Source organism: Canis lupus, chromosome 17 (assembly GCF_003254725.2).
Source record: "Canis lupus dingo isolate Sandy chromosome 17, ASM325472v2, whole genome shotgun sequence".
NCBI classification, from domain to species: domain Eukaryota; kingdom Metazoa; phylum Chordata; class Mammalia; order Carnivora; family Canidae; genus Canis; species Canis lupus.
In genome coordinates this window covers 37,216,420-37,243,735 of record NC_064259.1, presented here as the reverse complement: position 1 = coordinate 37,243,735, position 27,316 = coordinate 37,216,420, and the positions used below count along the sequence as shown (strand labels likewise).

The 27,316-nt window shown below is 42.1% G+C and overlaps 1 protein-coding gene across 3 annotated transcripts in view; it reads right to left on the bottom strand.

Moving 5' to 3' along the window:
• Positions 1-2,417: 2,417 nt before the first annotated feature.
• Positions 2,418-27,316, bottom strand: part of IL36G (interleukin 36 gamma) — a 49,533-nt gene continuing 24,634 nt past the window's right edge. The window contains exons 1-5 of one of the 3 annotated variants that reach the window (XM_025453922.3): positions 7,015-7,243; positions 6,446-6,513; positions 5,885-5,989; positions 5,029-5,168; positions 2,418-2,686 (exon numbers count right to left, since the gene is read on the bottom strand). In XM_025453922.3, the coding sequence (XP_025309707.1) occupies positions 2,477-2,686; positions 5,029-5,168; positions 5,885-5,989; positions 6,446-6,494 (504 nt within the window). In that variant the 5' untranslated portion in view covers positions 6,495-6,513; positions 7,015-7,243 and the 3' untranslated portion in view covers positions 2,418-2,476. Of the gene's footprint in view, positions 2,687-5,028; positions 5,169-5,430; positions 5,833-5,884; positions 5,990-6,445; positions 6,514-7,014; positions 7,244-27,316 lie in introns of those variants that run through there. The other 2 variants (XM_049095424.1, XM_025453924.3) reach the window with 2 other exon arrangements.

The following is a 27,316-nucleotide window of genomic DNA, read 5'->3' as shown; positions in this document are numbered from 1 at the left end:
GACTCTTGTCTTTGGGCAGTTTCAAGATAAGTAGATCTCCATACTCACCCACTAGAATACTGAAAATTTATATGGAGGCTTTAACTAGGTGCAGCCATATATGTCATCCAGATGTCTCAACATCACATCCCTATCACAAGGCTATGTATTTGAGGCAGCTTCTGGGAGCAGGGAAGGCAAGCAGAGCGCACACAATGCAAGGGCAGGGGAGGAGGTGAGAACCCTCCAACTGCCAGGGCACAGCTCATGGGTCAACTAGTGGTCATATCCTCCTCAATGACCTCCCCAACACAGTGCATCAAGCCCCTTATACCACCCCGTTGTTAAAGATCCAAAAGAACCAAATCCTTCAATGAATGTTGGCCTGGAGCTCATAGAACTCAAATGCAAGAGCATTTGATATTCAAATGTGTGAAAACCAGGTGTTCACTGGGCCATAAACCTGCCAATGAGAATGTCATTACTCACAGGGGTCTTCCATGATTTCATATGCTGTGGTCTTTCTCAAACGTGGTAGATAAGCCAGGGGTCCCTGGAAGTCTGTTTTCCAGACTTCTTCACAAACTATGAGATTACTATGTTTTCATTTTGATTACACTCTAAATATGTTATCAGAACCTCCTCGGGATCATCAGGGTAGGCAGTTATATGACACCAAGACTCATATTTGAGCTTTTGTTTGAGCTCAAATCTGTACCAAGTAACAATCCAAAGTGTCATGGTGTCTGCATGAACAGTTTTGGTGGTGGAGAAAAGAGATGGGATGATGTAATCACCTGTAACAGGATGGAGATGCTGTAACACTCAGACCATAATCATGTCATAAGCAAATCCCAACTGTCAGATATAACAACTGACGATGTAGCAAGGTAAATTGGCAGATGTAAGAAACTGCTACCATTTATTAGCAGTGGGGATAGTTGTAAATATTCAATAACCAATTCTTCTATTTAATATCCCAGAACTAATTAGCTCAGTGTCCATTTTAATGTTTGGTTTGTTGATTTTTTTTTTTTATAAAACTGCAATGCTAAAACTATATGTAATTGAAGAAGAAAAATTTAAAGAATCAAGAGGCCTTGCATTAAATCAGTGCTTACTGATTGCTTACTGGCCTGGCTATTAGAGTATGTGGTCTGATTGTCCAAAAGTAGGAAAAAAAAAAACAAATTTAAGTTATTGGTGCTGTTTTGGAAATTGTATTTAAGCAAACAGAATTTTCTGCATTTGTAGTATCAGAGTCAAAATAAGAAATCTATTATATACAGATCCAGAGCTGAGCTACATCTTTCTACAATTATGCCCACAATTAGTGATTTAATTACTAATTGATCATGTAATGTAATCATCAGAATACATCATCTGAAGCATGGCTGGTGGAAAAACTAGGCTCTCTGCTCCAAAGAAAGGGACCTTTACTGCAGTTTTTTTTAATTTTTATTTTTATTTATTTATGATAGTCACAGAGAGAGAGAGAGAGGCAGAAACACAGGCAGAGGGAGAAGCAGGCTCCATGCACTGGGAGGCCGATGTGGGATTCGATCCCGGGTCTCCAGGATCGCGCCCTGGGCCAAAGGCAGGCGCCAAACCGCTGCGCCACCCAGGGATCCCCTTTACTGTAGTTTTTAAAGGGATTATGTGGATGGTAAGCATGCCTAAAAGGAAAAGTCTAAAAAAGGCAAAGAAATCAAGGCTGTGAGACTATACTGAAAATAGTGAAATAGTAGTGCTCTTCTACATGCATAATCTCCATGCCAGCCTATCTCCACTGACAGGGATCTTTCTCCCCTCAGCTAAGCCCCAGTCACAGGCTCACCCACTGAGCTATCCTCACTCAACTACATTTGTAATTTCAGTTCGGTATGTTTGTTATTTCATTTTATCTCTTAGTTTTAGATTTTTTTAATTATGTAAACACACGAAGTTTACATTTGGCTTTATGTTTACATATTAGAATTAGGGAAAATAACTTAACTGTTATTAAAAATTATTTATCTTTAAAAGTTCTTTAACTCTTAAAAGGATACATTATACAACCTGAGATATACTGACAAAACAAAAAGCATATGGAAAAGGTAATCCAAATAGGAAGGAAAACAAAGCAAAACAAAACAATCAGCTCCATGACAGCCACCCGATCTTGGGTAAGATTCTTGAGCTCTGAGGCTTCTCCATTTCCACACCCCAGAGAATGCCCTAATGTCTTTGGGTCCTGACATCCTCAAACGGATGGCTGTGGAATGGACAGCTTCAGCTTGAGAGGAGAACCTTACATCAACCCTCTCTCCTACGGTTGAGCCCACATTCTATGCCTCAGTCACCATGAAGTCATTCCTAAAGTGCGGTGATAATAGTGTCCTGCCCACCTCTCAGCACTGATGTGAAATGACACTGCAATAATACAGAGGAAAGCACACTGGGAACTAGAAAATTTAACACAAAGACCTTTGACCAAGCTGCCCCCTCCAGCCTGAGTTCAAGCGTTGATATTTAAGTTGAAATTAACATTGTACATTCCCCCCTGATGCGAAGTGAGGAAGATGGGGTGGCTTCTCTCAGAGGAGGCGATGAACCAGCCAGGGAAGGCCACAGACTCGAAGGTGGAGGTCCTGCCATTCTTTGAGTGGTAGAAGAGGAAGGGCTCCACAGGCGCCATTTCATTGTACAGAGCCAGTATCTCCTCCTCCTGAAATGTAACAAAGAACACCCAGTAGGAGAAGCAGAGACTGTTTGAGTACTTCAGAATTATTTGCACACAATCAGTAAATGTTCCAAAGTTCAAGAAAGCTTTATCCTTCTATTAAAACAGGCCTAGAAAAATACATTTCCAAAGGAGCCACAGACTGAGCACACAATCTCACCTTCCCAGCGCCCAGCCTCAAATCCAGAGATGGAGTCAGAATGACACAAGGGACAGGTTAATAAACAACCGGGCACACTTGAAGAATGAATTGGAACTCTTGTCACACAAGAGGTGACAGGGTGGGTGGGTAGGAAAAGGAAGGAGATGCAGATTTGCAGCAGTAAACCAAGGACCTCTAAATTACACATGCACAAGCTCTCCGGAGAGCCACTACACAGGAATGGTCCATAATTCAGCCATCTTCAAGCCCCTCCCTATCTCATTACCAGGTTATTTACCTTCATTAGGTCCAATTATCATCTGAACTTAGTGTATTTAGCCAACAATCATATAATTATTGCCAGACTTGTTCATCATTGTATTCCTCGACACAGAAAAAGTCAATACATATGTGTTTAATAAATAAAAAGACACTTTCTCATTTCAAACTCCAATATGTCTTCCTCCTCCCTTTCGACTCCCTGCCTGGGAAGGCCTGGGCTGCAGGTCCCATCTGCCCTTCCCAGCTTAGGGCTGTTCCTCCAGCAGTTCATCATTTTGGCTTTCTCTCCATTGTTCCCATTAGCATATTTGCTGTCATCCTACCATCTTAAAAAATAACTGTTTTGATTGCCCACCACCATTCCCAGCTTCCCTTTGCAGAAACCTGCCTGTAATAATTGCCTATATGTGCTGTCTTGGATTTCTCTCCTCCTATCCCTCTCTTCAACGCCCTCCATCCAGGCTTTCACCTCCAGCGCTGCAACAACAACACTGTCACCGAGGTCCTAAGTACTCACACATGACAGAATGCAATGTCCAATTCTCAATCCATCTGAGGACAAAACCACAGTAGAAGGGTGACTTACTAGACAGGATGTAGCTGAAAATGTAATTCTCGATCTTCCTTCATCATATTTCACATTCACTCTGCCAGCAAATCCTGTTGCCTCAATTTAAATAACATATTTTCAGAATCTGACTGGCTTCCACCTACCTCCACTGCTATCCTCTCATCCATCACATCTCACCTAGAGCACCTCGAAGTCCCCCACAGGACTTTCACCCTTGCGCCCCCCACCCCACAGTCAGCTTTCAACTATCAGCCAAAACAATTATTTTTAAACCTATGTCCATTCATGTCACTCTCCTGTTAAAAACTTCTTAATAATTCCCCATGTCACTCAGATTGAAAGGCAAAGTCCTTCCATATGCGGGCAAGGCCCTTTGTGATCTGCCTTTATCTCTCTGCACTCCTCATCCATTAATTCACTACTGTCACGCTATTTTTCCACTAATCTTTGCTGTCCCTGACACCCTGCTGGTTAATTCTCTTGTTGCCTTCTACTGTCTGCTGAAATCTTAGGACGCCTACTGCACTATTTTCGATGGCAGCCCGACTCTACCCGGGTCTAGCACTGCCAGCCTCTTTATCCTGGTCTATCTGTGCTCTCCCAGGGAACATAACACCCTTAAAGGCATCTCAAACTTACCTATTATTATAGTTATTGTCTACCATTTCTCCCCCGGAGAATCCAAGCCCTATCAGGGCAGGGCCCTCTGCCATTCTGTGCCCCAGTGGATGTCAAATGGCCACAGCAGTGCTGAAGGCCAGTAAAAACTCACACATTTGCTGAACTAAGTTGGATTGGGTTGAGTTCAATTGAAGAGAACTATGCTGAAGTTTATGGAACTGAAGTTTAAGGAACAAGAGTAAAGGCTGAAATTTCAGAACACACAATGGAAGAATGATTTAGCAGACAGGACAAGCTTAAAATGTAATAATGACTTGGAAGATTGCACCAAGAAATTCTCCTAGGATGCATCAAGCAAAACACAAAAACAATGAAAGGATAGAAAGTATGGAAAATTAGATGAGATGTTAAAGAGGGAAGAAGACCCAATGACCAAGGCATAGGAATTCTAAAAGGAAAGGTAAGGCGAATAAAGGAGAGAATATACTTGAAGAAACAATGGTTGAGACTATCTCAAAATTCAAGAAAAACAAACATCCTCAACTAGTGAGAGGCTTGAGAACTCAGTTGCATGCACATAACTAAAAAATATCTAGGAATATTAAATATGTTTAAAAATAGGAGAATATTTCTTTTTTAATTCTAAAATTAGGTTATTTATCAAATAAACAAAAGAAATTGGCCTTTTTTAACATTATTTTTCTTACTCACCTTTAGTAGCAATGTGGGCTGCCCTCCACTGTCCTCACAAATCAGACACATTTCTGGATTCTCTATTCCCAAATAAATGGGAATGCCTCTGCCTTGCTCAAGCAACTCTGGATACTTGCATGGGAGAACAGTGATAGTGACTAATAAAGATAAGAAGGGAGATGGTATCAATTTGCTCTTGAAGTCAGGACAAGACCAGCATCTTTTAGGTGGGGCAGGAAGAAACTCTAAGAGTATAATCCCTGCTATCCCAAGGCCACCAAATGGCCAACTACCGCATTCATTTGTTCATTTATTCATTCATGCCACGTACCCATCACTGCCCTAGGAAATGGAGCAAACACAAGAGTTACCCAGATAGCAGACCCTGCCCTAGGGATTATCACACGTCTGCTTAAACACCTGAAGGTGGGAAGCTCCAACCCCAAGCAGCCCCTCTGATCCTCGAAGAGTTCTGTCCATAAGCAAGTTTTGCCCAATATGATCTTGAAATCTGCCTGCCTGTACTCATTCGTTTAGTCCTTTTAGGACACCTTGAAGTCAGGCAGAGTAAGATACTCCTCTTCCATGGGACAGGCTGTCAGTCACTGAAAGCATCTCTCCTGCTCCCCAGGAGACTTCTCTTCCCTCTCTGCTTTCTACACTCTTGTCCAGACAAACTTCTCACTGACATGGCTTCCCAGGCGGGTGTGAAATCCTCCTCCATCCGGTGACATGGCTTCCCAGGCTGGTGTGAAATCCTCCCCCGCCCTATTGTAAAGCCACCCTTTCACAAAAGGCCAGTGCTAGTCTCCCAGGGGCACCAGTGTGACCCCTCCCTTGCCTCCAAGGCAACAGCCCCAAGATGACCACTCACCTGGAGTTACACTGTCACTCCGTGGAACTGTCACAATGGTCTGACCCTGAAGGATCCACACCTGCTGATCCAAGTCGGAGACCTCCCCAACGTGAGGTTTATTCGCTGTGGTTTAAACAGAAAAGAATAATGAAGACCCATTATAATTAGGCCACTTTTCTAGATGTTAGGCCCTTCGGGAAGGAAGGTCCCAGATTTACACACCAAAAGTGACAGAATTCACATGACCTTCAGCTCAGCTTTTCTTTATGGGAAAGCTACAGGTTGTGGTGAGGAGGGTAAGGTATGGTCTAAGAGAGTAAACTGTCACACATAGTACATGTGTGTCAAGGTCCAGATACTCCCTCTGATGCCACTGTGCCTGGCTTGGTGCTGGTCTCGAGCCAGAGCAGAGAACAAGCACTATTCCCCACCCTGTGGAAGCTCACTGTCCAGTGGAAGATGGATAGCACTGGGTAGTAAAGGCCATACAGAAAGAGGGGCAAAGAATGCTGGGGTATCCAGAACAGACAGGTGTAAGTACAGGTGTCCCAGACCTCCAGAGCCCCATCTTAACATCACCTGCTGTATAGGATTCTTTAGACATAGGGACTCCTCGAATGCATGTCATAGCGGGGTTATCTCAATACCTGTGGGGACAGGGATAGGAGACATGAGCACCAGGAAAGGAGACACTTCCGAGACCTCTCTAGGACACTAGTTACTGAGATCCTCATTCTGGACAAGGAGCTGTGAAGCCTGGCCTGACATGAAGCCCTAGTCAGAAAATCTGAGCCACCTCCTGAGACAAAACTTCAAGGTAGTAACAGGGAGGAGACATTGGGCAGAATTTCCTCGACACAAAGATCTAGCCAGTGACAGTATCTCCCCAGAAGTTCTAAGCCAGGTATGACTTTTGACCCTAAATATTCACAGCTGCCTGATGCCTGCGTCTCCTCCTCTTTCTCCCATTGGCATCTGCTTCTGCCTGGGAGCAGGGCAGCTCTGCCAGGATCCTAGCAACTCCCTGGGAAGTGAGAAGTGAGAAGCAGCTAGCCCTGCACTGGACAAGACACAGAGCTTGGCATGGCCTCATCTCTTCCCTGAGCCCTAAAGCACAGAAAAGAGGGAAGGTTGAAAAGTTGGAGGACCTTTATCAAAAGTGCACAGGATTGAATCACAGCTCCAATAGCTCCCAAGAGCAGTGGCGGGTTCTGACAGAGACTGACATTTATTTGGTGAGCATGGGGAGGTGCCACCAACTTTGGTGGGGCGTGGCAATTGTATGTCAGAAGATCCTGTGAGACTCTGATGGAGAAATCATAGCATCAGCATGAGCTGCCAGAGAAGGAGGCACCCAGCCACACCCACAGGGAAATAGAGTTGATGACAGACCCCAGGCTTCTCAGCAAGGGGAGACTGAGGGACTTCCCCAGAACTCAGTTCTCCTGCCTGTCACTCAGGCTACAACTGGAAATTCCAGGCTCTTCACAAAAGGAGTCCATCTGCTGGAGCAGGTAAGCTTGCCCTCTATAGTTCCACTAAGGGAGTCCTGTGATTGCAAAATTCGCTGTGGGCTTCAGGCAGGGTCCACATGGCATTTCTGGCCCTCCAATCCTCCTGAACCCACCTTGGGCCACTCCTGAAAAGAGGGTTAGGCTGAAAGATGCCATATTGTCTACTTTCAGCTCCTCAGAAATACATCTCCACCCCCTTGGGAAGCCACAGGCACTGAGCAGCATGCCCTTCACTGAGGCAAGCCTGGTCCCTGGTGCCCCCAAAATGCACAACTGCCTGAGGACTGAAATGGTCAGCAATGATCTCCTTAAAAACTGAGCCCCAGATTCTGACTTATTTCCCACCCTCTGTTCTACCAATGCAGGGCATTAGTAGGTTTTCAATGAATGGTAACAGCTTTATTACTATTTTTTTGTACCGTGTTTGTTACACCTCCATTCTCCATTTGCTGAGGTCAAGCACAAAAATTTTCTGCAGCACAAGCTAACTTGACTGAGATGAATTTCAAAAGACAGAGTGAGAACAACTTCATACTTATTTGCCTAGTTGGGGGTGGGGGGCAGGCTAAGACAGAGCCTTTTAGGCAAGCACCTTCATGAGCTCCTCTTCCCAGACTTGAAGAGTCTCCTTGTTTAACCTCTCATACTGTCACCTCCATCTCCTTATTGGCCTTGGAGGAACATGATCCTTTTATGTCAAGGCCTCAATCCCATCACTTTTGGCTTCCAGGTTATCCGTTACCCCAGGAGATAGTGTGATAATAAATTCAGACATACTTGTGTTCAAAGCCAGGCTCAGCCAGTGTCACCTCTCTTGGGTCCCCTCTGTCCAACTGAAGAGCCTCTCCATCATGTATCAGTCAATTAACCTCCTTTCTTGGGATGTTTGCCACAAAATGGCATCTAAAGGGTCCTATCACTTGGTCCCTATATTCCTTAGGTCTTTGTTTCAATCAGGATCTAATGTGGAAAGCAGAACCCACACAAGGAATTTCAAACAAAGGGAACTGGTCACAAAATATGTTAGAAGGCTAAAGGAGGTGCCAAAGTATCCCATAGTAAAAACTGCAGGATAGAAACAAAAGGGAACAAAAGACCTGAGGAGCTCAAAGGAAGGACCTTGTAGGACTGATGTCCAGACCTCAAGAGGGGCCCTCGGCCAAACTGATGCTCAGACCTCTGAAAAGAGAGTGTAGTATGTTCAGTCCATGAACCACCAATGTGGATACAACTCAGAGAGTTATATTTTCATTGATTCAAAAGCCATTGAATATAGCTTGAATTTCCCATGCCCAGAAAAAGGTTGCAAAAACCTATGTCTTACGATGACATCTGTCCTCATTAGCCTCAGCCTCTTATTCCACTTGATTCTGACCTTTCCCTCACTTCCCAACATTCAAAACATCCAGTACTTTCCAGAATTGCCAGCAATCAGTATCCATTCTCAAGTCCCCAGTTTAAACTTTAGTGTGAATGAGTATCAGAGAAATTAGAACAGGAGTGATGGTGATAAGAGGGAAGAACTGAACCACTGGGGTGGATAATTGAGGATCAGAGAGCACATCTTCTGAAGAAATGGACCAGAACTTTTGTCTTAGAGTAGAAGGGATGGATAATATGATTACATGATGCCCTAGTTGTTTCCAAGAGGACTATCAATATTCATGCTGGTTATAAAAAGTAAAGACTATGATTCTGCTATATAAACAGTTTGTCAGATTCTTTCTAATAATGTTTTATTGTCACATCCAACAATGAAAACTATGTACACCATTAAGTATGGCTTGAATTGAATTCAAGTAAGTACTCATAAAGCCAAAACCCCTAGACATGGAAAAAATTTTAAGAGATCATGAAGCCCAGATTCCAATTTTTAAGTTCTAAGATATTATCATCCATGCTTGTTTGACATCAAGTCCTGCCATTTTGCTTACTTAGCATGCCCATGATCTTGATAAGTGGAGGGAACATCAGTGGAAACTAGGTAGAGGGAGAGAGCTTGCTTATACACTACTAGAATCTCTATTACCTGTTCATAGATGCACAACCTCCATAAAAACATATTCATGTATCTAAGCTGACATTCATAGCAGAAAGAACAATGAAGTAGTAGAGGTTATCTGGCTCCTATAATTGACAAATATATACAGAATCAAATGTTTTACCACAAGCTGTCTGATGAAGACCAAAAAATAAAAAATCAACTAAAGTCTTCATCAGACAGCTTGTGGTAAAACATTTAAGGAAAAGTTTAGGTAAAATACCTAAAGTTTGAAATTCCTAGACAAAGAGCCAAGACAGAGAACTTTTAGCTTAATGATCCACATCACACAAAATGCAAAAGCCATGAAAGAAAAGATGATAAATTGAACATCATCAAAATTTTAGAATTTTGGACAAACTCAGACAAAACACACCATGGGTTAAAATGAAAAGATAAGGTACCTACAAGAAAAATATTTGCAACACATCTAACAAGCTAACACCTAATATTCAGAGTTTTGAAGTAATTTCTACTAGTTTTTAAAATGCAAGTAATTTTATAGAAAAGTAAATAATAGGTGTAACAAGCTTTTCACTAGAAAGAAAATATAAATATCCAACAAATAGAAGTAATTATAGTTAACCATACTAGTAATTAGTAAAATGCAAATCAAAGCAATGATGTAATTCCATTTCCACCCATCAGGAAGGCACAAATTTAAAAGGTGGTAGGCAATGGTGGTGAGGAAACAGATTCACTCACTGTATGGATGGATGTGTGAATCAGCACAGCCTTTTTGGAAAGCAATCTAGCAAAAGCTATTAAAAATCTAAATGTACGTACCCCTTGACTCATAGATTCTACTTCCAAAAATCTATCAGTTAAGTTTACTTTCAGCTTCAAAAGCTGGAAAACTCCAAATCAAAGTGATCAAAATATTCATTAGATCACAAAATTGGAAGTCCAGAAGTACTACAGGATCAGAACTGTTGATCTGTTAGTTCCATAATGTCAGCAAAGATCAGCATTTATTTAATTCTCTGACCTGACATTCATTGCTTAAGGCCAAATTCCTTTACATTTATAAGATAATTTTCTGTGAGAATCAAAATTGCATGTTCAGTTATTTACATCTTTGCAAGAAAGAGAATGTCTCTCCCACATCAAAGTCTTTCAAGCCGGCTTGGGTGAACTTGGGAGCTATGCTGTGCCAATCAGGTTCTAACAAGAAATATATGACACATTCAAAATTTGGCAATTTGAGGTAAATGTAATAAAGGGTTTATTTATAAAGATGTGGGCAGAGTATAGGGAAACCCCAAGGCATAGATAATGCTGAACCCCAGGGCTAGTCACAGTAGGATACACCCCTTATCACCCATAGACCTGAATGGACAAGAGGAGAAAACAGTTACCAGAACCGAGAGAGAGAGAGAGAGAGAGAGAGCTTTGTAGAAAGGACAACATATTAGGAGCCATGACCCGCCTAAAGAAAAACAGCCTGGGGTGACCCCAGAGAGACGCAACCAGGAATAAATACCCTGACCTCACTCTCTTCCCATATTCCAATTTCCTTCCAATGAATTATGAAGGGTCATTGGAAGTCATCCAACATTGGCTAAGCCTTTTGCCCCTCAGGTCCATGTTCTTCCTCCTTAAGTTGGAAATCTGTATTCCCCATCCCAAGCAAAATATACTCCTTGGTGCTCTTCTTTTTTGGATGCTACAGTTTTCCATTGTCTGAAACTACTAGGCAGAGAAATAAGACCTGCTCCAGGGAATCCCTTGAGTTTACCTCCATCGAGAAGCAACAACCTAGTTTTCCCTGAAGAATCAGGATCAATAACTCCAACCAGTAAGATGACACCTTTCTACCTGTTTATTCAATGACACAAGGGGCCAAATGGCTATTGGGCAATCTCAGCTTCCAATTCCTCAGATCTTCCTCAGACTATATTCCCTAGGGGAAGCATTTCATTTCTGGGCCCTAGAACCTTCTTTCCAGGGAGCCTAGGGTCACAGAACAAGAAAAAGTTCCTACAGTATGCCATTTAGTTTAAGCATAACAGGGGCTCTTCCCTACTCCACCCTTCAGTTCTTGAACCTCTTCACTCCTGTCATGAGGATGACAACAACACTTATCAACCACCAGTTTAAGGAATACACTGCTTTCATTAAGACAGCACTCTCTCAAAGTGTGTGTTCTAGTTGGCACCACATGTGACTCTTCAAAAGACCATTCCACTATTTTACCAAGACAGCTGCATATGGTAAAGCCAATGATGGTGCAGGGAGAAAAGCCAATGAATTATTGCATGAGTGTGAAATTGTTGCCACAATTCCTTTACTGAAAAATGTAACCCTTATTTGGAAGTGATGCCATGTGAGACATCTCAGATAAAGTCATTCAGTAAGTCTACAAATGGTGTTGCTGACAGAAGTACTATGAGTTGAGAAGATAAATTAATACACGAAATTTATATATATCTATACAAGAAAAAAGCATTGACTTCGTCATAATGGAACAGTCCAGTATAACCAATCTGCCACCAGAGATGGCTGGTTTTACCAGGAAAAGTGCCATATCAGGGGTTTTCTGTTCATCTCTGCTGCTGATAAGTTGGACACTCTTCAGTAGCAGTAACCAAGTTGAACTTGTTGAGGGGAAATCAAGCAGCTGAGTCATACATAATCTCCACATCTGTTTCCATGGTCACTTTATACATGGACCCATTGAGTAGGCAAATGACTGGGGAAGACTGACAACCACAGGTTGGGACACTTCGACCTCTCATTTATTGCAATCCTCCTCTGCTGTAGATTCCCTTTGGTAGGCACTTATTTGGAAAACAAGTATCTTCACATTACCCATTCTGTACCCATTCTGAGAAGTGCATCTGCATGCCACTCTCTACTCCTCCTCCTAGCCAACTTTCTTAACTTTTTCTTTCTAAGTCTCTGCTCAGGTAGTCAACTCACTGGCCCACAGATCAGTGTAGATCTGTATCACAGATCTCCTCCATCATGAAATGAATACCAAATATGCTATCTCAAGTTCCGCCCACTGGGAGGCTCTCCCTTCATCGTTACTTTTCAAGGCAACCTGAAGGGGCTATAGTGAAATGGCAGTAGCCATCTATTTCCAGCTGGGGCCAACATACTATGCAGATCCATACATATGTCCAATCAGGCCTACACTTCTCTGTTCTATATCTCCCCATGAGACTATGGTGTGAATTAAGAAATAGGTAGAAAAGCTCTAAGAGGAGATACCATGGAAGTCTGAGCTACTAGCTTATGAAGTTGACTTTTGCCTTTCAGATATACTTGGCCTGGTCTCCCATATACCATTATTTTTTAAATAGAAAATTCCTGTGGCTGTCCAATTTTATGGTTTGGTAGATCAAGTCAGTCTTTTGGTAGATCAAGTCAGTCCAAGCTCATGATGGGCAGTTTAAGTAGATAGTCATTTCATGTCTCATGGTTAGGAATTCAAACTCTGTCATAAACAAATAGTAATTCAGGAGCTGATTTACAGCAAAGCAGGAGAGGACGCAGCCTTACTCCCATATCCTGGGGATTTTCCTTGTCATTTCTCAGCTGCGGCTTGCAAGAGCTCCATGCAGCACCTCTATCTGCCATAAACACTTCTAGAACCAGTGGGTCTGTTAATTCTTAAGGCCTGCCCTCAGGACTTACATCCTAGCCTAGACCTTTGGCATAATCTTTTCTGGATCTAGGACGCAGAGCAGCTTTATGGGTTATTTGGTACATGGACCAAAACAGCGTGCCCAGACAAGGAATGTGTTAACGCTAAAATCCAAAGAGGCCCATTAAGCACCATGCCTTTCTTTTTCATGCTGGGAAATACAAGGTTCAACAATTTGTCTATCACAATATTCTGATATGTTCTAGACTACTGCACCCCTGGAAATTTCACCAATATGGCAGACCCCCTGAATGCATCTCACTAGCATGCATTTCTCTTTCAAAAGCATCAAGTGTGTTTGCTATTTCTTGCTTACCGGATTCAATTAGCATAATGTCATCAATGTAATAGGCCAGCACCAGGTCCCCAGGACTTATAGTGATAAGGAATTGGGGAGTTGATATAGACATGAGGCAAGACATGAGTCTTGCATGTGAAGGCAAATTGCTTCTAGTCATCTTTGCTCACAGAAATGAGCTTTAAAAAACATTTTCTAGGTAAATACTAGTTCTCAGGCACTGTGTTTATTTGCCCCAGTAAAGACGTAACATGCAGATCTGCAGCTTCAATTCGCTTTACAAGCTGGTTAAGTTTATGATGATCTACTGACATTCTCTGAAACCTAGGCAGTATTTGCACCCACCAAAAAGGCAAATTAAATGGGGATGTGAAATTAATAGCCTTGCATCTTTCAAGTCTTTGATGATGACGCTAATTCTAGTCATTCTCCCGGATGTGTAGTATTGCTTTTAGTTTTTGGTCTATTATCTTGGCAGGGGTAAGAAAGAAATCTAGGGGCTTCTCCTTTCCATTCTCTCTATAGCAACACTCACGTTATGAGAAGGAACCCAAAACCAGGCATGTTGCCAATCCCTAAATTTACCAATTTAAATTAGATAAATTCTAAGCTTGAGAAAATATTCTAAGGCTGGGTCTTCAGACAGACTCAGCTCCAAAGTCCATCTGTCTCCTGACCTTCATAATGTTCTGCCTGGCTTGATGGACCACAGCAGCATTTTGTGTCTCTGGGAATCAGCATCAGTAGGGAGTCAATCTTTGAAATCCCTGGAAAGTCCTTCTCTTTTCCCAGTACACAGTCCTCAAATAATGGCTACAAGTGTCTTGGGGAGGGCTCAGGGGAAGAGTCCTACTATTTACCTGTCACCTTGTGTTAGTCTGCTGGGGCTGCCATTAACAAAATACCACACACAGGGTGGCTTAAAGAAAAAATTTGTTTCTCACAGTTCTGGAGGCTGACAATCCAAGAGAAAGGTTGGCAGTTTTGGTTTCTTCTGAGGCTTTTCTCCTTCTTGCTGTGCCCTACTGCGGCCTTTCCTCTGTGCACACACATCCCTGGTGTCTCTTCCTCTTCTTATAAGGACAGTTGTCATATTTAGATTAGAGCCCTCACTATCATGACCTCATTTACCCTTTATCATTTCTTTAAAGGTCCCATCTCCAAAAACAGTCACATTAGGAGTTAAAGATTCAACATGTGAATGATGAGTGGGGGAGAGACACAATTCAGTCTGTAACACACACTGTAAAATTCTTCTTCAAAGGGACATGGCCTTTGCCTCCAAGGGCTTCAGGTCTGTGATCTTCCTTAAATCTGGAAAGCAGGTATGAAGCCATGAATTCAAGTTAGGTTTTCTGCCTACCATGCCTAGAAATCTTTTCTCACATAAGTTAAGCAGCACCTTAGAAGCATCTTCATCTATTTCTAGAAACCCTACAATGAATTAGTCATCACTACAGAGTGCTGACGTTCTAAATATATATATATATATATATATATATATATATATATATACACACACACACACACACACATGGAGAGAGAGAGAGAGAGAGCTCAGGTTGAGCCATTGTTGTACAGGAGGCTCAGGGAGATGGTGAGAATGTTGGAAGACATATGTTATGTATAACCTAGTCGGCTGCCCATTAATCATCCACCCCAGGAAGACCTGAGGAACTAATAGCAAATGTGTTGGTGAGGGGCACTCCAGTCTCCTGAAGAACTCATTGGTAGCTACCATCTCCAGACTGGAGATGATGGCTCTTTTTAAGTTTTTTTTTTTTTTTAAGATTTTATTTATTCATGAGAGACACAGAGAGAGAGAGAGGCAGCGACACAGGCAGAGGGAGAAGCAGGCTCCATGCAGAGAGCCCGACATGGGACTCGATCACACCCTGGGCTGCAGGCGGCGCTGAACCACTGTGCCACTGGGGCTGCCCGGCTATTTATTCTAACATTAGAGGAAGCTAGGTGAATTATATGTGTAAACTCTCTGTACTTTTTTTTCAGCTTTTTTGGTGTGTCTATTATTATTTCTAATAAAAAGTTAAAAAGAAAAATGAAATGAATGTATTATGGTAAACTGCTAGAGTGGTTGGGTTAGAATACTGCTGATTCTTTGATAATTTTTCCATACGAATAAGGTGTTTAGACTAATGAAAAGGGGAATTATCAGTTGAGCAAATCCAAACTGAGGTGTTCCCTAGTATATTGCCTACTTGGTGATTTAAACTTAGTTTCTTGGAAAAATTAAATAAGATAAACTTATTTTCTTGTTTTTTTTCCCCCAAATGAAACAAACATCTGTCTTGTCAATCTGAGACTTCTCAGCTTTGATCAAAATTATCTATTATGCTAGCCAGAAAGTAAATCTTCATAAAGTATTAGTCTATTTACACATAAATACATAAAGGCCTTATTGCTCCTGAGAATTCTTAAAACTTTAGTCATCTTTATGTTTAAGGATATTTCAAAACAAATCACATGATACTTAATAAATTAAAATTTTGGTAACCAATTTATTAAACAATTGAATTTCTAAAATAGTCACAAGATATTAATACAACATTTTGGATAATATTTTAGGGGAAATTATGACATTCCGAAGCCCTAAAGACTACTATAAACATTCAGGTGCAAATTTTGCATAGAATGCAATGGCTGGATCAGATGGTAAGGCTATGTTTAGCTTTGTAAAAAGAACAAAACAAAATAAAAAACCAAATCACCAGACTGCCTTCCAAAGAGCCTGTACCATGGTGTGTTCCTGCTGCCTTACCAGCATTTGGTGTTGTCAGTGTTCTAGATCTTGACCATTTCAATAGGTGTGTAATGGTATCTCATTGTTTTAATTTGTAATTCCGTAATGACATATGATGGTGAGCCTCTTTTCATATACCTATTTATCATCTGTATAGCTTCTTTGGCGAGGTGTCTATTCAGATTTTTTGCCCATTTTTATTTTATTTTTCTTAAGATGTTATTATTTATTCATGAGAGACACAGGGAGAGAGAGAAAGGCAGAGACACAGACAGAGGGAGAAGCTGGCTTCCTGCAAGGAGCCTGATGTGGGACTCAATCCCAGATCCCAGGATCATGCCCTGGGCTGAAGGCAGACATTCAACCTCTGACCCACTCAGGTGTCTCTTTTTGCCCATTTTTTATTGGGTTGTCTGTTCTCACATCACTGAATGTTAAGAGATTCACCTATTTCTTTTTACTGTTGTTAACATGGCTGCTAGAAACTTTAAAATTCTATACATGGCTCATATTTGTGGTTCACCATTCATTACATTTTGATTGAACACTACTCTAAAGGTGCAGCTTTGGTGCCAGAAAGACTGAGGTACCACGTCAATGAAGAGGTGGCCACTTGGTCCAGCCTGTGTGGAAGGGGCAGGGGTAGAAAGCCAAGGAAAAACACATTTTGGTGTGACACTTTTGACACACCTATTTTTTCAACACTAAAAAACCAAAACATTAAATGCACAGGTTCTTTAAGTTGATTACCAGGTAATATGTGTAACTGGCATGCTGTTCTAATGGCTTGGCTTCCCTCTGCCATTCCCTGAGCCAATGATGTGGGGCGTAGAGTCCTGGCTTATCACCTGGGTTCCTCCTGCTGCCTGTTAACGATTTACTTGCCTCAAATCGTCACTGACTGGGCTGTCCTGCTCACTTCAGTTGGGCAGACTTCTCCTGAATACACCTCTGCCCTTGCTACTGCCCTCTTTAAAACCTTCAATGAGTCCCCATTGCCTGAACAATAAAGTTCAAACCCTTTCGCATGGCTCAGGACATGGCCACAAGGGATAAGAGTACACACCCTCTGGTCCCAGGAAGCACAGCTGATGGCTCAGCCAGGGCCTAGCTCCAAGTCCTGAAGGTGCACATTGGGGAGAACTGTAAGCAAGGGCAGGTTTAGAGAAAGCAGAGGAGATGGTGAAGCATGGGGGTCTGCCAACAGCTGTATTCCCCTATCCCCACACCCCCAAGAGGTAAAGGGGTAAGGGGACCTGCCACTGACTGGTATACCCAGAGCTGAAGTGTAGCTTCTATATAGGAAGGGAACACAGCTACTGACAACTGGCAAGGAAAGGGGGCAGGGGAGGAATTCTAACAAACTCTCCTCCCTCCCTCTGATCTCCCATTGCCTAGGCCAACCAAGAGACAGAGGACAGGAGACCCCTAAAGCAGCCCACAAGGTCAGCCTCACAGACACAGAATGGGTAGAGACATGGGGCTCACTCTCCTGAGGCTCAGGGCACCACCTATCACCTGGATTCCTGGCGCAGCCCTTAACTGCCTACCCACCTCCAGGTGCTCCCTGCTCCAGGCTGCCTGCCTCAACTTTGGCCAAGACATCTCTCTAGGGGTACCTGGGTGACCAGTGGGTTAAGTGTCCAACTCTTACTAAGTGGTGATCTCAGGGTCATGCGCTCTGTGCTCAGGGCATAGTCGGCTTGGGACTCTCTCTCTCCCTCTGCCGCTCTCCCATCCTGCTCTTGTTCTCACTCTCAAATAAATAAATCAATCTAAAAATTATTTTAAAACTCTCTGAAATTCAGATCTTATTACACCATTCCCCCTAGTAAAACCCTCTCCACTCTCTACCTGGCAAGTCCAAGCTCCATAGTGAGACCCCAAGACCCATCATGAGCTGATTCAGCTCACCACCTCGCTCACTGTAACTTCATGAATGCAAGTGTTTGGCTCATCACAAACGCCTGCTCACTCCTGGATGCTGCTACAGAGAGAGTCTGGCTGCCAAGGAATCCAGAGACCATCCTTTGGTTACCCCAGAACACCTTCAGGACTTAGAGCTAGGCCCCGGCTGAGCGGTAAATTGGGCCTCCTCTGACCAGCAGAGGGCGCGCTGGCACCGAATGAATCTAAAGGGCGAGCCTCCGGAGGCCACATCCCCGGCAGGGGGCGCTGCTGGAGCTCTGAGCTCAGCGCCGGCGCCTGAAGGCGGGACTTTGTGGCAAGTTTAGAATCCTGTTTTCAAACTTCTTTTTTACTGCAGCTCGGTTTGAAATACATTTTAACTTGCAACCCAGTTCACGCATTCGTGTAAATTTATTACTGGCTTCTAATTGTTAACCTACCCAAATCTGACTGATGTAATTTTATTATGAAATGAATTTTTGATAAATACAAAATAGTTCAACAAAATTAAATTTAGATAATGAAAGTAGACTTTTGGTCTTTGTACCTTCTGCAAATTACTTAAAACAGTACGTACCGTTTGCATTTATATGACTGAAGCCTTTTTTGGTGAAATATTCAGATTTTTAGTTACTGAATATATGAAATTTACTGTATCAGTATACCCTGTTTTTCTTGTTTTATGATTAATTTTTTTTGGAGTTGATACATCCTTTAAAATGAGGTAACATTTGTCGTTTCTAATGGCTGAGTAATATTCCATTGTATACATAAACCACATCTTCTTTATCCATTCATCTTTCGATGGACAACGAGGCTCCTTCCCCAGTTAGGCTATTGTGGACACTGCTGCTAGAAACATCGGGGTGCAGGTGTCCCGGCGTTTCATTGCATCTGCATCTTTGGGGTAAATCCCCAGCAGTGCAATTGCTGGGTCTAGGGCAGGTCTATTTTTAACTCTTTGAGGAACCTCCACACAGTTTTCCAGAGTGGCTGCACCAGTTCACATTCCCACCAACGGTGCAAGAGGGTTCCCTTTTCTCCGCATCCTCTCCAACATTTGTTGTTTCCTGCCTTGTTAATTTTCCCCATTCTCACTGCTGTGAGGTGGGATCTCATTGTGGTTTTGATTTGTATTTCCTGATGGCCAGTGATGCGGAGCATTTTCTCATGTGCTTGTTGGCCATGTCTCTGTCTTCCTCTGTGAGATTTCTCTTCATGTCTTTTGCCCATTTCATGATTGGATTGTTTCTTTGCTGTTGAGTTTAGTAAGTTCTTTATAGATCTTGGATACTAGGCCTTTATCTGATAGGTCATTTGCAAATATCTTCTCCCATTCTGTAGGTTGTCTTTTAGTTTTGTTGACTGTATCCTTTGCTGTGCAAAAGCTTCTTATCTTGATGAAGTCCCAATAGTTCAGTTTTGCTTTTGTTTCTTTTGCCTTCGTGGATGTATCTTGCAAGAAGTTACTGTGGCCGAGTTCAAAAAGGGTGTTGCCTGTGTTCTCCTCTAGGATTTTCATGGAATCTTGTCTCACATTTAGATCTTTCATCCATTTTGAGTTTATCTTTCTATATGGTGAAAGAGGGTGGTCAAGTATCACTCTTCTGCATGTGGATGTCCAATTTTCCCAGCACCATTTATTGAAGAGACTGTCTTTTTTCCAGTGGACAGTCTTTCCTCCTTTGTCGAATATTAGTTGACCATAAAGTTGAGGGTCCACTTTGGGATTCTCTATTCTGTTCCATTGATCTATGTGTCTGTTTCTGTGCCAGTACCACACTGTCTTGATGACCACAGCTTTGTAGCACAACCTGAAATCTGGCATTGTGATGCCCCCAGCTATGGTTTTCTTTTTTAAAATTCCCTTGGCTATTCAAGGTCTTTTCTGATTCCACACAAATCTTAAAATAATTTGTTCCAACTCTCTGAAGAAAGTTCATGGTATTTTGAGAGGGATTGCATTAAACGTGTAAATTGCACCATTTACTTTGATGTGGATGGAACTGGAGGGTATTATGCTGAGTGAAATAAGTCAATCGGAGAAGGACAAACATTATATGGTCTCATTCATTTGGGGAATATAAAAAATAGTGACAGGGAATAAAGGGGAAAGGAGAAAAAAATGAGTGGGAAATATCAGAAAGGGAGACAGAACATGAGAGACTCCTAACTCTGGGAAACGAACTAGGGGTGGGGGAAGGGGAGGTGGGTGGGGGGTGGGGGTGACTGGGTGACAGGCACTGAGGGGGGCACTTGATGGAATGAGCACTGGGTGTTATTATATAGAATTATATAGAATAATATATTTGTTGGCAAATTGAACACCAATAAAATATAAATTTACAATAAAATAAAATAAAATGAGGTAACATAAAAAATATGAAAATCTGACTGTGTAAAGTCATAAAGGGCTACAGCCTCCTTAAGATGAAACATTTAATTTTCATGAGTTGTTTATTTTCTAGGGAACAGGATATGTAACATTTTAATTAAAACTAGGATATTTGATTCACAAGCTATTCACAGTTGCAGAGACAAAACTCTGTAACATGTTAAAAGATAAACTGAGGCATATTAAACATTTTGAGAATTTATATGAGTAGAAATCAACTCAAAACAAGTGGCATCCAGTCAAGCAGAGAGAAAGAAGCTCTGAGGGGCTGTGCAGAATGAAAGACTTTCATAGGCAGAAAGGAGTGAAAACAAGGAAGTCATACTCGGCAAAAAGTCAGGTTGGTTATTGATTATTGCAAGGTTACTTTCTTTTAGGGGATGGCAGGGGTCTCTCAGGCAGATTACCTAACTAGTGCTGATCAGGTGACTCCTGAATGACTTGGGAGTTTTTGTTTGGTTTGGTTTGGTTTGGTTTCACTGCTAGTTTCAGATTCCATTTCAGGGAGAGCTGAAACTGTAATTGAGCCTCCGTGCAACATGGGGCTTAGCATGAATGACTCCATTTTGGTCCTGGTGTCTTATTTTGTAGCAGACACAATAACAATTATCGTATATTTGGATTCATGCTCCAAATAATTCCCTTCCTTAGTTTAAATGTCTTGTTTGCATGGAGGAGTTTTCACCAGGAGCAGGAAACAAACTGTGGGGACACATTGCACGTCAATGGAGATTCCCAAAGTGTCTGCAAGTGCAAAATAAAAACAATGATTCTGCAAGCTTGGTTACAACAGGAGCTAGTCACAGAATGACGCAGTTAACTGTCAAAGGCAAATACCTCACACAGTGCTAGAATCAGTCCCTGACCCACGTTGTGTAAAAGCTCTTACACTGTTTGAGACCAATGGAGCAAGGATAAGAGGTTCTACTCTCAAATAACTAATAGAATATCAAGTTAAAATTTTAATTTCAGGTCAGTAAAAAATATGTAAATAACAAGCACGATTACCACAGCAGTTAAGATCCCTGAAGAGAAATTCTATAAGACAAGCTACTGGGGCTGACTATTCATGAGCAAATAAATGCTCAAAATAAATAAGATATTCTAGAAGCACTGGAGAAGCTTGTGTCCTGGTGATGGGCTGCAGAAATAGAAAGGTGTCATGGCTTTATGTCAAGTTCTTTCTGAAAGCACTGAGATTCAGTTACTTTGGGTGATTATTGAATTCATAGAGAAGATCTAGGTGTAAAATCTTTTTTTTTTTTAAGATTTTATTTATTCATGAGAGACACAGAGACAGAGAGAGGCAGAGACACAGGCAGAGGGAGAAACAGGCTCCATGCAGGGAGCCCAATGTAGGACGTGATCCCTGGACCCCCAGATCACGACCTGAGCCAAGGCAGATGTTCAACCACTGAGCCACCCAGGTGCCCCTAGGGTGTAAAATCTTGCCAAGCCCACTGAATTCCACAATACATGATGCTAAAATATTGGTGTGTCTTAAAAAACCCAACTGCTCCCATCCAAACCATTTTCAGCTCCTTAAGACATGGGAGCAGAATATTCCTGCTGAAAAAGAGCTTTACCGAGAATTTGTGAGCTAAATGTAGAATAGGCATTTCATAATATATTATTCACCCCCACTTTGTTTAATGGATTCTGATGTATGTTCTATTCCTTTTTGTTTTTCATTGATTTTTATGACTTACCATGGTTCTCAGCCCACAGGTGGTAAGGCATTGTCCTAGAATCAGAGCTGGGAGAAAACAGATCATTGGCAGTTGGCACTGGAGGGCACAGGGCCCTTCTGGCTTCTTCCGGGGCCTAGCCCCACAGAGAGACCAGAACTTGCCACTGGCAGAAGAGTCCTTTTGGCCCCTCCTGCCCTATACATGCTTGTAGGCCATAAGCATTTCATATATTAAATGAAGGAATGACTCCTGCTCTTCTACTTCTGTTGTTGCTATGAGAACTAATTTTTTTTTTATGAGAACTAATTTATAAATTAAAGACTTTGAGGGAAAACACACAGCTCTATGGAAGTGTATCATGAGAATCACTCAGCAAGGACCAGCACGACCTCTGTGCCCCATGGCCCCGTGGGTCCAGGCCCAGAGCTGCAACCACTCACCGAGGCCTGTGTGTACCAGTTAAAAGGTACACACAGAGCCAGAATTAGGAACAGACTGTGTCCCACGGGTCTATTTCTTCTTTTTTTTTTTTTAATTTTATTTACTTATGATAGTCATACAGAGAGAGAGAGAGGCAGAGACACAAGCAGAGGGAGAAGCAGGCTCCATGCACCAGGAGCCCGACGTGGGATTTGATCCTGGGTCTCGAGGATCGCGCCCTGGGCCAAAGGCAAGCGCCAAACCGCTGTGCCACCCAGGGATCCCCCACGGGTCCATTTCTAAGTCAATTGTTCAGAGCCACAAATGCTCATATAACCCATACTGCGGCTGCTAAGGCCTCTTTACAGAATGGCAGCTGCATTCCAAGAACAAGTATCCCAACCTCCCAAAGAGCAGAAGACAGTCAAAGTTGCTAATCTTCTGCCTGGACCCAGAAACTGGCAAAACTTTATTTCTGTCATAATTCTATTGATCTATCACAGAACCTACACTGATTCAATAGGAATACACATAAATGCCATCTCTCAATGAGAAAAATGTCAAGGAATTTGCACTTATTTTTAATCCCTCGCAGTCTGCCTTATTTCTAGTCCTCACTTATGCAAAATAGACTTGGACCCACCCAAGGGCTCCCAAAGTCTCATCCAGTTACAGCCTCAGCTTGTTGTCTAGGATTTCATCATCTAAATCAGGTAAAGTATGGCCTATAGGCCACATCTGGCCTGCCCACACATTTACACATTGTATATGACTGCATTTGGGCTTGAGTGGCACAGATGGGTAGACATGATAGATACTATATGGCTTGTGAAACAGAAGATTTACTAACTGGTCCTTTACAGAAGAAGTTGCCCACCTCTGGTCTAAATCAGGTCCAGGTATAGATACGGATTATTGGAAGAAGTTTCTCCTAATCTAAAGACTTGTGAACTAAAGAGACAAGTTATTTATCCACACATACTCATCATGCAATGGTGAACAGACAGAGAGCAACCACAGGAGATCTTCCTGTTCAAAACAAAAGGTTCCAGACATGCAAGCCCAGCTGGGACCACATCACCAGTTCCCTAATTAGGGAGCTACCCTGTTCTCTGGGAGCAGGCTCTACCCCTGGGCTATCAGCTCCAGCCTCTGAGTTACCCTTATTTTCCATATGGAGTAGCCCATGTCTGCAGCGAGTACTTCTCTCAGCGTGCTTCCTGCCAATGGAAAGCTGGAGATCTGTATTAGTTTCTGATCAGTGCTGTAAAAAAAATTACCATAAACTTGATAATGTAAACAACTTAAACATGGTCCTACAGTTCTGGAGGTCAGAAGTTGGAAATGGGTCTCACTGGGCCAAAATCCAGATGTTGGCAGGCTCTTTCTGGAGGCTCTAGGGGAGACCTGTTTCCTTATCTTTTCTAGATTCTAGGAAGCACCCATATTCCACATCTCTCCTCCATCTTTGAAGACAGCAGTGGCTAATTAAATCTTTTTAAACACTGCATCACTCTGACTCTGACCCTCCTGTTGTCCTCTTTCACTTATAAGGACCCCTGTAATTATCTTGGCCCACTGGGATAATCCAGAATCATCACCCTACCTCAAGATCCTTAACCAAATCATATCTGCAAGGCCCTTTTGCCATGTAAGTCAACATATTCACAAGTTCCGGGATTAGGATATACACATCTTTGGGGCCACTATTTTTATTATATATAATATATATTAAATATATATTTATATGATATCTAAATATATTTAAATATACAAATATAAATATAATATTAAAATATTCTGTATTTTGCATATTAAATATACTCACATATTGTTATATTATATTTTTATTATATTATTTATTATAATGTAATATATTATTTTGTATTTTAAAATATATTTATATAAAATATTATTGTATTGTATGTTATATTTATAATATTTAATATGTCAAGGCCTCTCTTTATTTTTTACTTCTCTGTCCCTTTCAGTCCAAGCTACTACAATTCCTTTAAAAATGTTTTGCGGCCCTAATTTCTAATTCCTAATTCCTTTCCGCATGGACCTCTTCACAAGGCTGCTAGGAATTTCTCACAATGTGATGACTGGTGTGCAATGCATACTTCAGGAGACCTGACATAAAAGCTACCTGTCCCCTTTTGTCAAAAAGACAAAAGAAGGGCAGCCCAGGTGGCTCAGTGGTATAGCACCGTCTTCAGCCTGGGGCATGATCCTGGAGACCCAGGATCGAGTCCCACGTTGGGCTCCCTGCATGGAGTCTGCTTCTCCCTCTGCCTGTGTCTCTGCCTCTCTCTCTCTCTCTCTCTCTCTCTCTCTCTCATGAATAAATAAATAAAATATAAAAAAATAAAAGACAAAAGATAACAAATGTTGGTGTGAATGTGGAGAAAAGGGAACCTTTTTATACTGCTGCTGGCAATGTGAAATGGCTCAGCCATTATGGAAAACAGTATGGCATTTCCTCAAAAAATTCAATCTTGAACTACCGTATGATCCAGCAATCCCCCTCCTGGATATATACCTGAAGGAACTGAAAGCAGTATCTTGAAGAGATATCTGCACACCCATGTTCATTGCAGCATTATTCTCAATAGTCAACATATGGAAACAACCTTAGTGCCTGTCAGTGGATGAGTGAATTAAGAAGATACGATATACTTATACAATTGAATATTACTCAGCCATGAGAAAGAAGGAAAACTTGCCATTTGCAACAACATGGATGGACATTGAGGGCATTATGTTAACTGAGATAACTCAGACAAGGAGGGGCGCCTGGGTGGCTCAGTGGTTTAGCATCTGCCTTTGGCTTAGGTCATGATCCCGGGGTTTCAGGATCCAACCCCACATCAGGCTCCCCAGGGGGAGCCTGCTTCTCCCTCTGCCTATGTCTTTGCCCCTCTCTCTGTGTGTCTCATGAATAAATAAATTCTTTTAAAAATCAGACAAGGAAAGACAAATACTGCATGATATCTCTTATGTGTAGAATAAAAAAAAACCTGAATTTACAAAAACAGAGTCAAATGATTACCAGGAGCTGGGGGATGGGAGAATTGGAGAGATGTTATTTAAGGGTATGAAATCACAAATAGTAAATAAACAACTTCTAGAGGTCTAATGCACAACATAGTGATTATAATCAACAAAACTGTATTATAAACTTTTTTAAAGATTTTTTTAAAATTTATTCATGAGACACACAGGGAGAGAGAGAGAGACAGAGACACAGGCAGAGGGAGAAGCAGGCTCCATGCAGGGAGCCTGAAGTGGGACTCAATCCCGGGACTCCAGGATTACACCCTGGGCTGAAGGCAGGCACTAAACCACTGAGCCACCCAGGGAACTTTAAAGTTGCTAACGGACCAGATCCTAACTGTTCCCAACACAGAAAAAGAAATTATAACTATATGGTATGTTAGCCAAATACTGTAGCAGTCATATTGCAATATATGTATCAAACCAATACATTATACATTTACACAATGTTATCTGTCAATTTTATCTCAATTTTTTTTAAGTTGCCAGTCCTTAATATCTGGACGTGGTTAAGAAGGGGAGAATTCTACTGTATCCTGTTAAATATTGGTTAAGCAATTACAGACCCACTCAGAGGCAAGAGGAGGGAACGCTGACCACCCCATCAAGGAGTAGAATGTCAAGGAATTTGCAATGTATTTATTTTGCCCTTCCAATGAATTATTGACTAATTGTTTGTTGCTTTCATTATTTCACATCAGCCCACCCCCATTTTATTTTTTTCAATGAGGCAATAGTCTTAATATTATATAAGACTCAACATCTACGGTGCCTGGGTGGTTCAGTCAGTTAAGCATCTGCCTTCAGCTCAGGTCATGATCCCAGGGTCCTGGGCTCGAGCCCTGTATCAGGCTCCCTCCTCAGCAGGGAGTCTGCTTCTCCCTCTCCCTCTGCCCCTCCCCCCTCTGCTTGTGATCTGTCTCTCACTCTGCTCTCTCTCTCTCTCTCTCTCTCAAAAAAAAGACACAACATAGCTCCAGACATCCATTCAGAACTGCAGGCACAATACATCCTGACCCAGGTATGTGGTCCTTACCCCAGTTTCTGGAACACCCTCCTGGACTGTGGACACCATAGACTTTGGCCCTTCTCAACCCTCTGGCCCAACCCAAAATTGACACCCTCAGCAATGAACCCTCATGGATGGGGAGATGGAATAGTAGTATTCATTGGCTTGGACTGGCTGTTTTCTCACTAGGAGGACCTCCTCCTTATAGCTTTTCTAACTTTTCCAACTTTTATCCCTAAGACCTGCTCTGAGCAACTTTCTCCAAGGTACAAAAACAGCCATTTTCTCCCAGGAATGATTTCCCTAGAAACCAGTGGGTTGTCAGTGATCTAGGGGGAAGGAGAGAATGGAGCTTAAGAAAATACATACCTTGGTACGTTGTGGTAGGGTACCACTGACATGTCATTCACTCCCTCTAGTCCAGTGGATGGACTGACTAATTTTGCAGGCAAATAGAGAATTTTTAGGAAAGTACTTTTGGAACCCACTGTTTTGAGACTTTTTTGCTTGATGGATACAGATCCCAGACGGCTGAATATAACATTATTTTAGGTAGCTCTGTGGCTATCACCTGAGTGGATACCTCAGAAGATCTATTGTGAATTTTATTAGCCTTGTGAGCCAATTCTGCCTATAACTAAACGTCAGTCACCTACATGTCTCCAACTGCTCCAGGCTACTGGAGTCATTCTTCTTGCAATGTT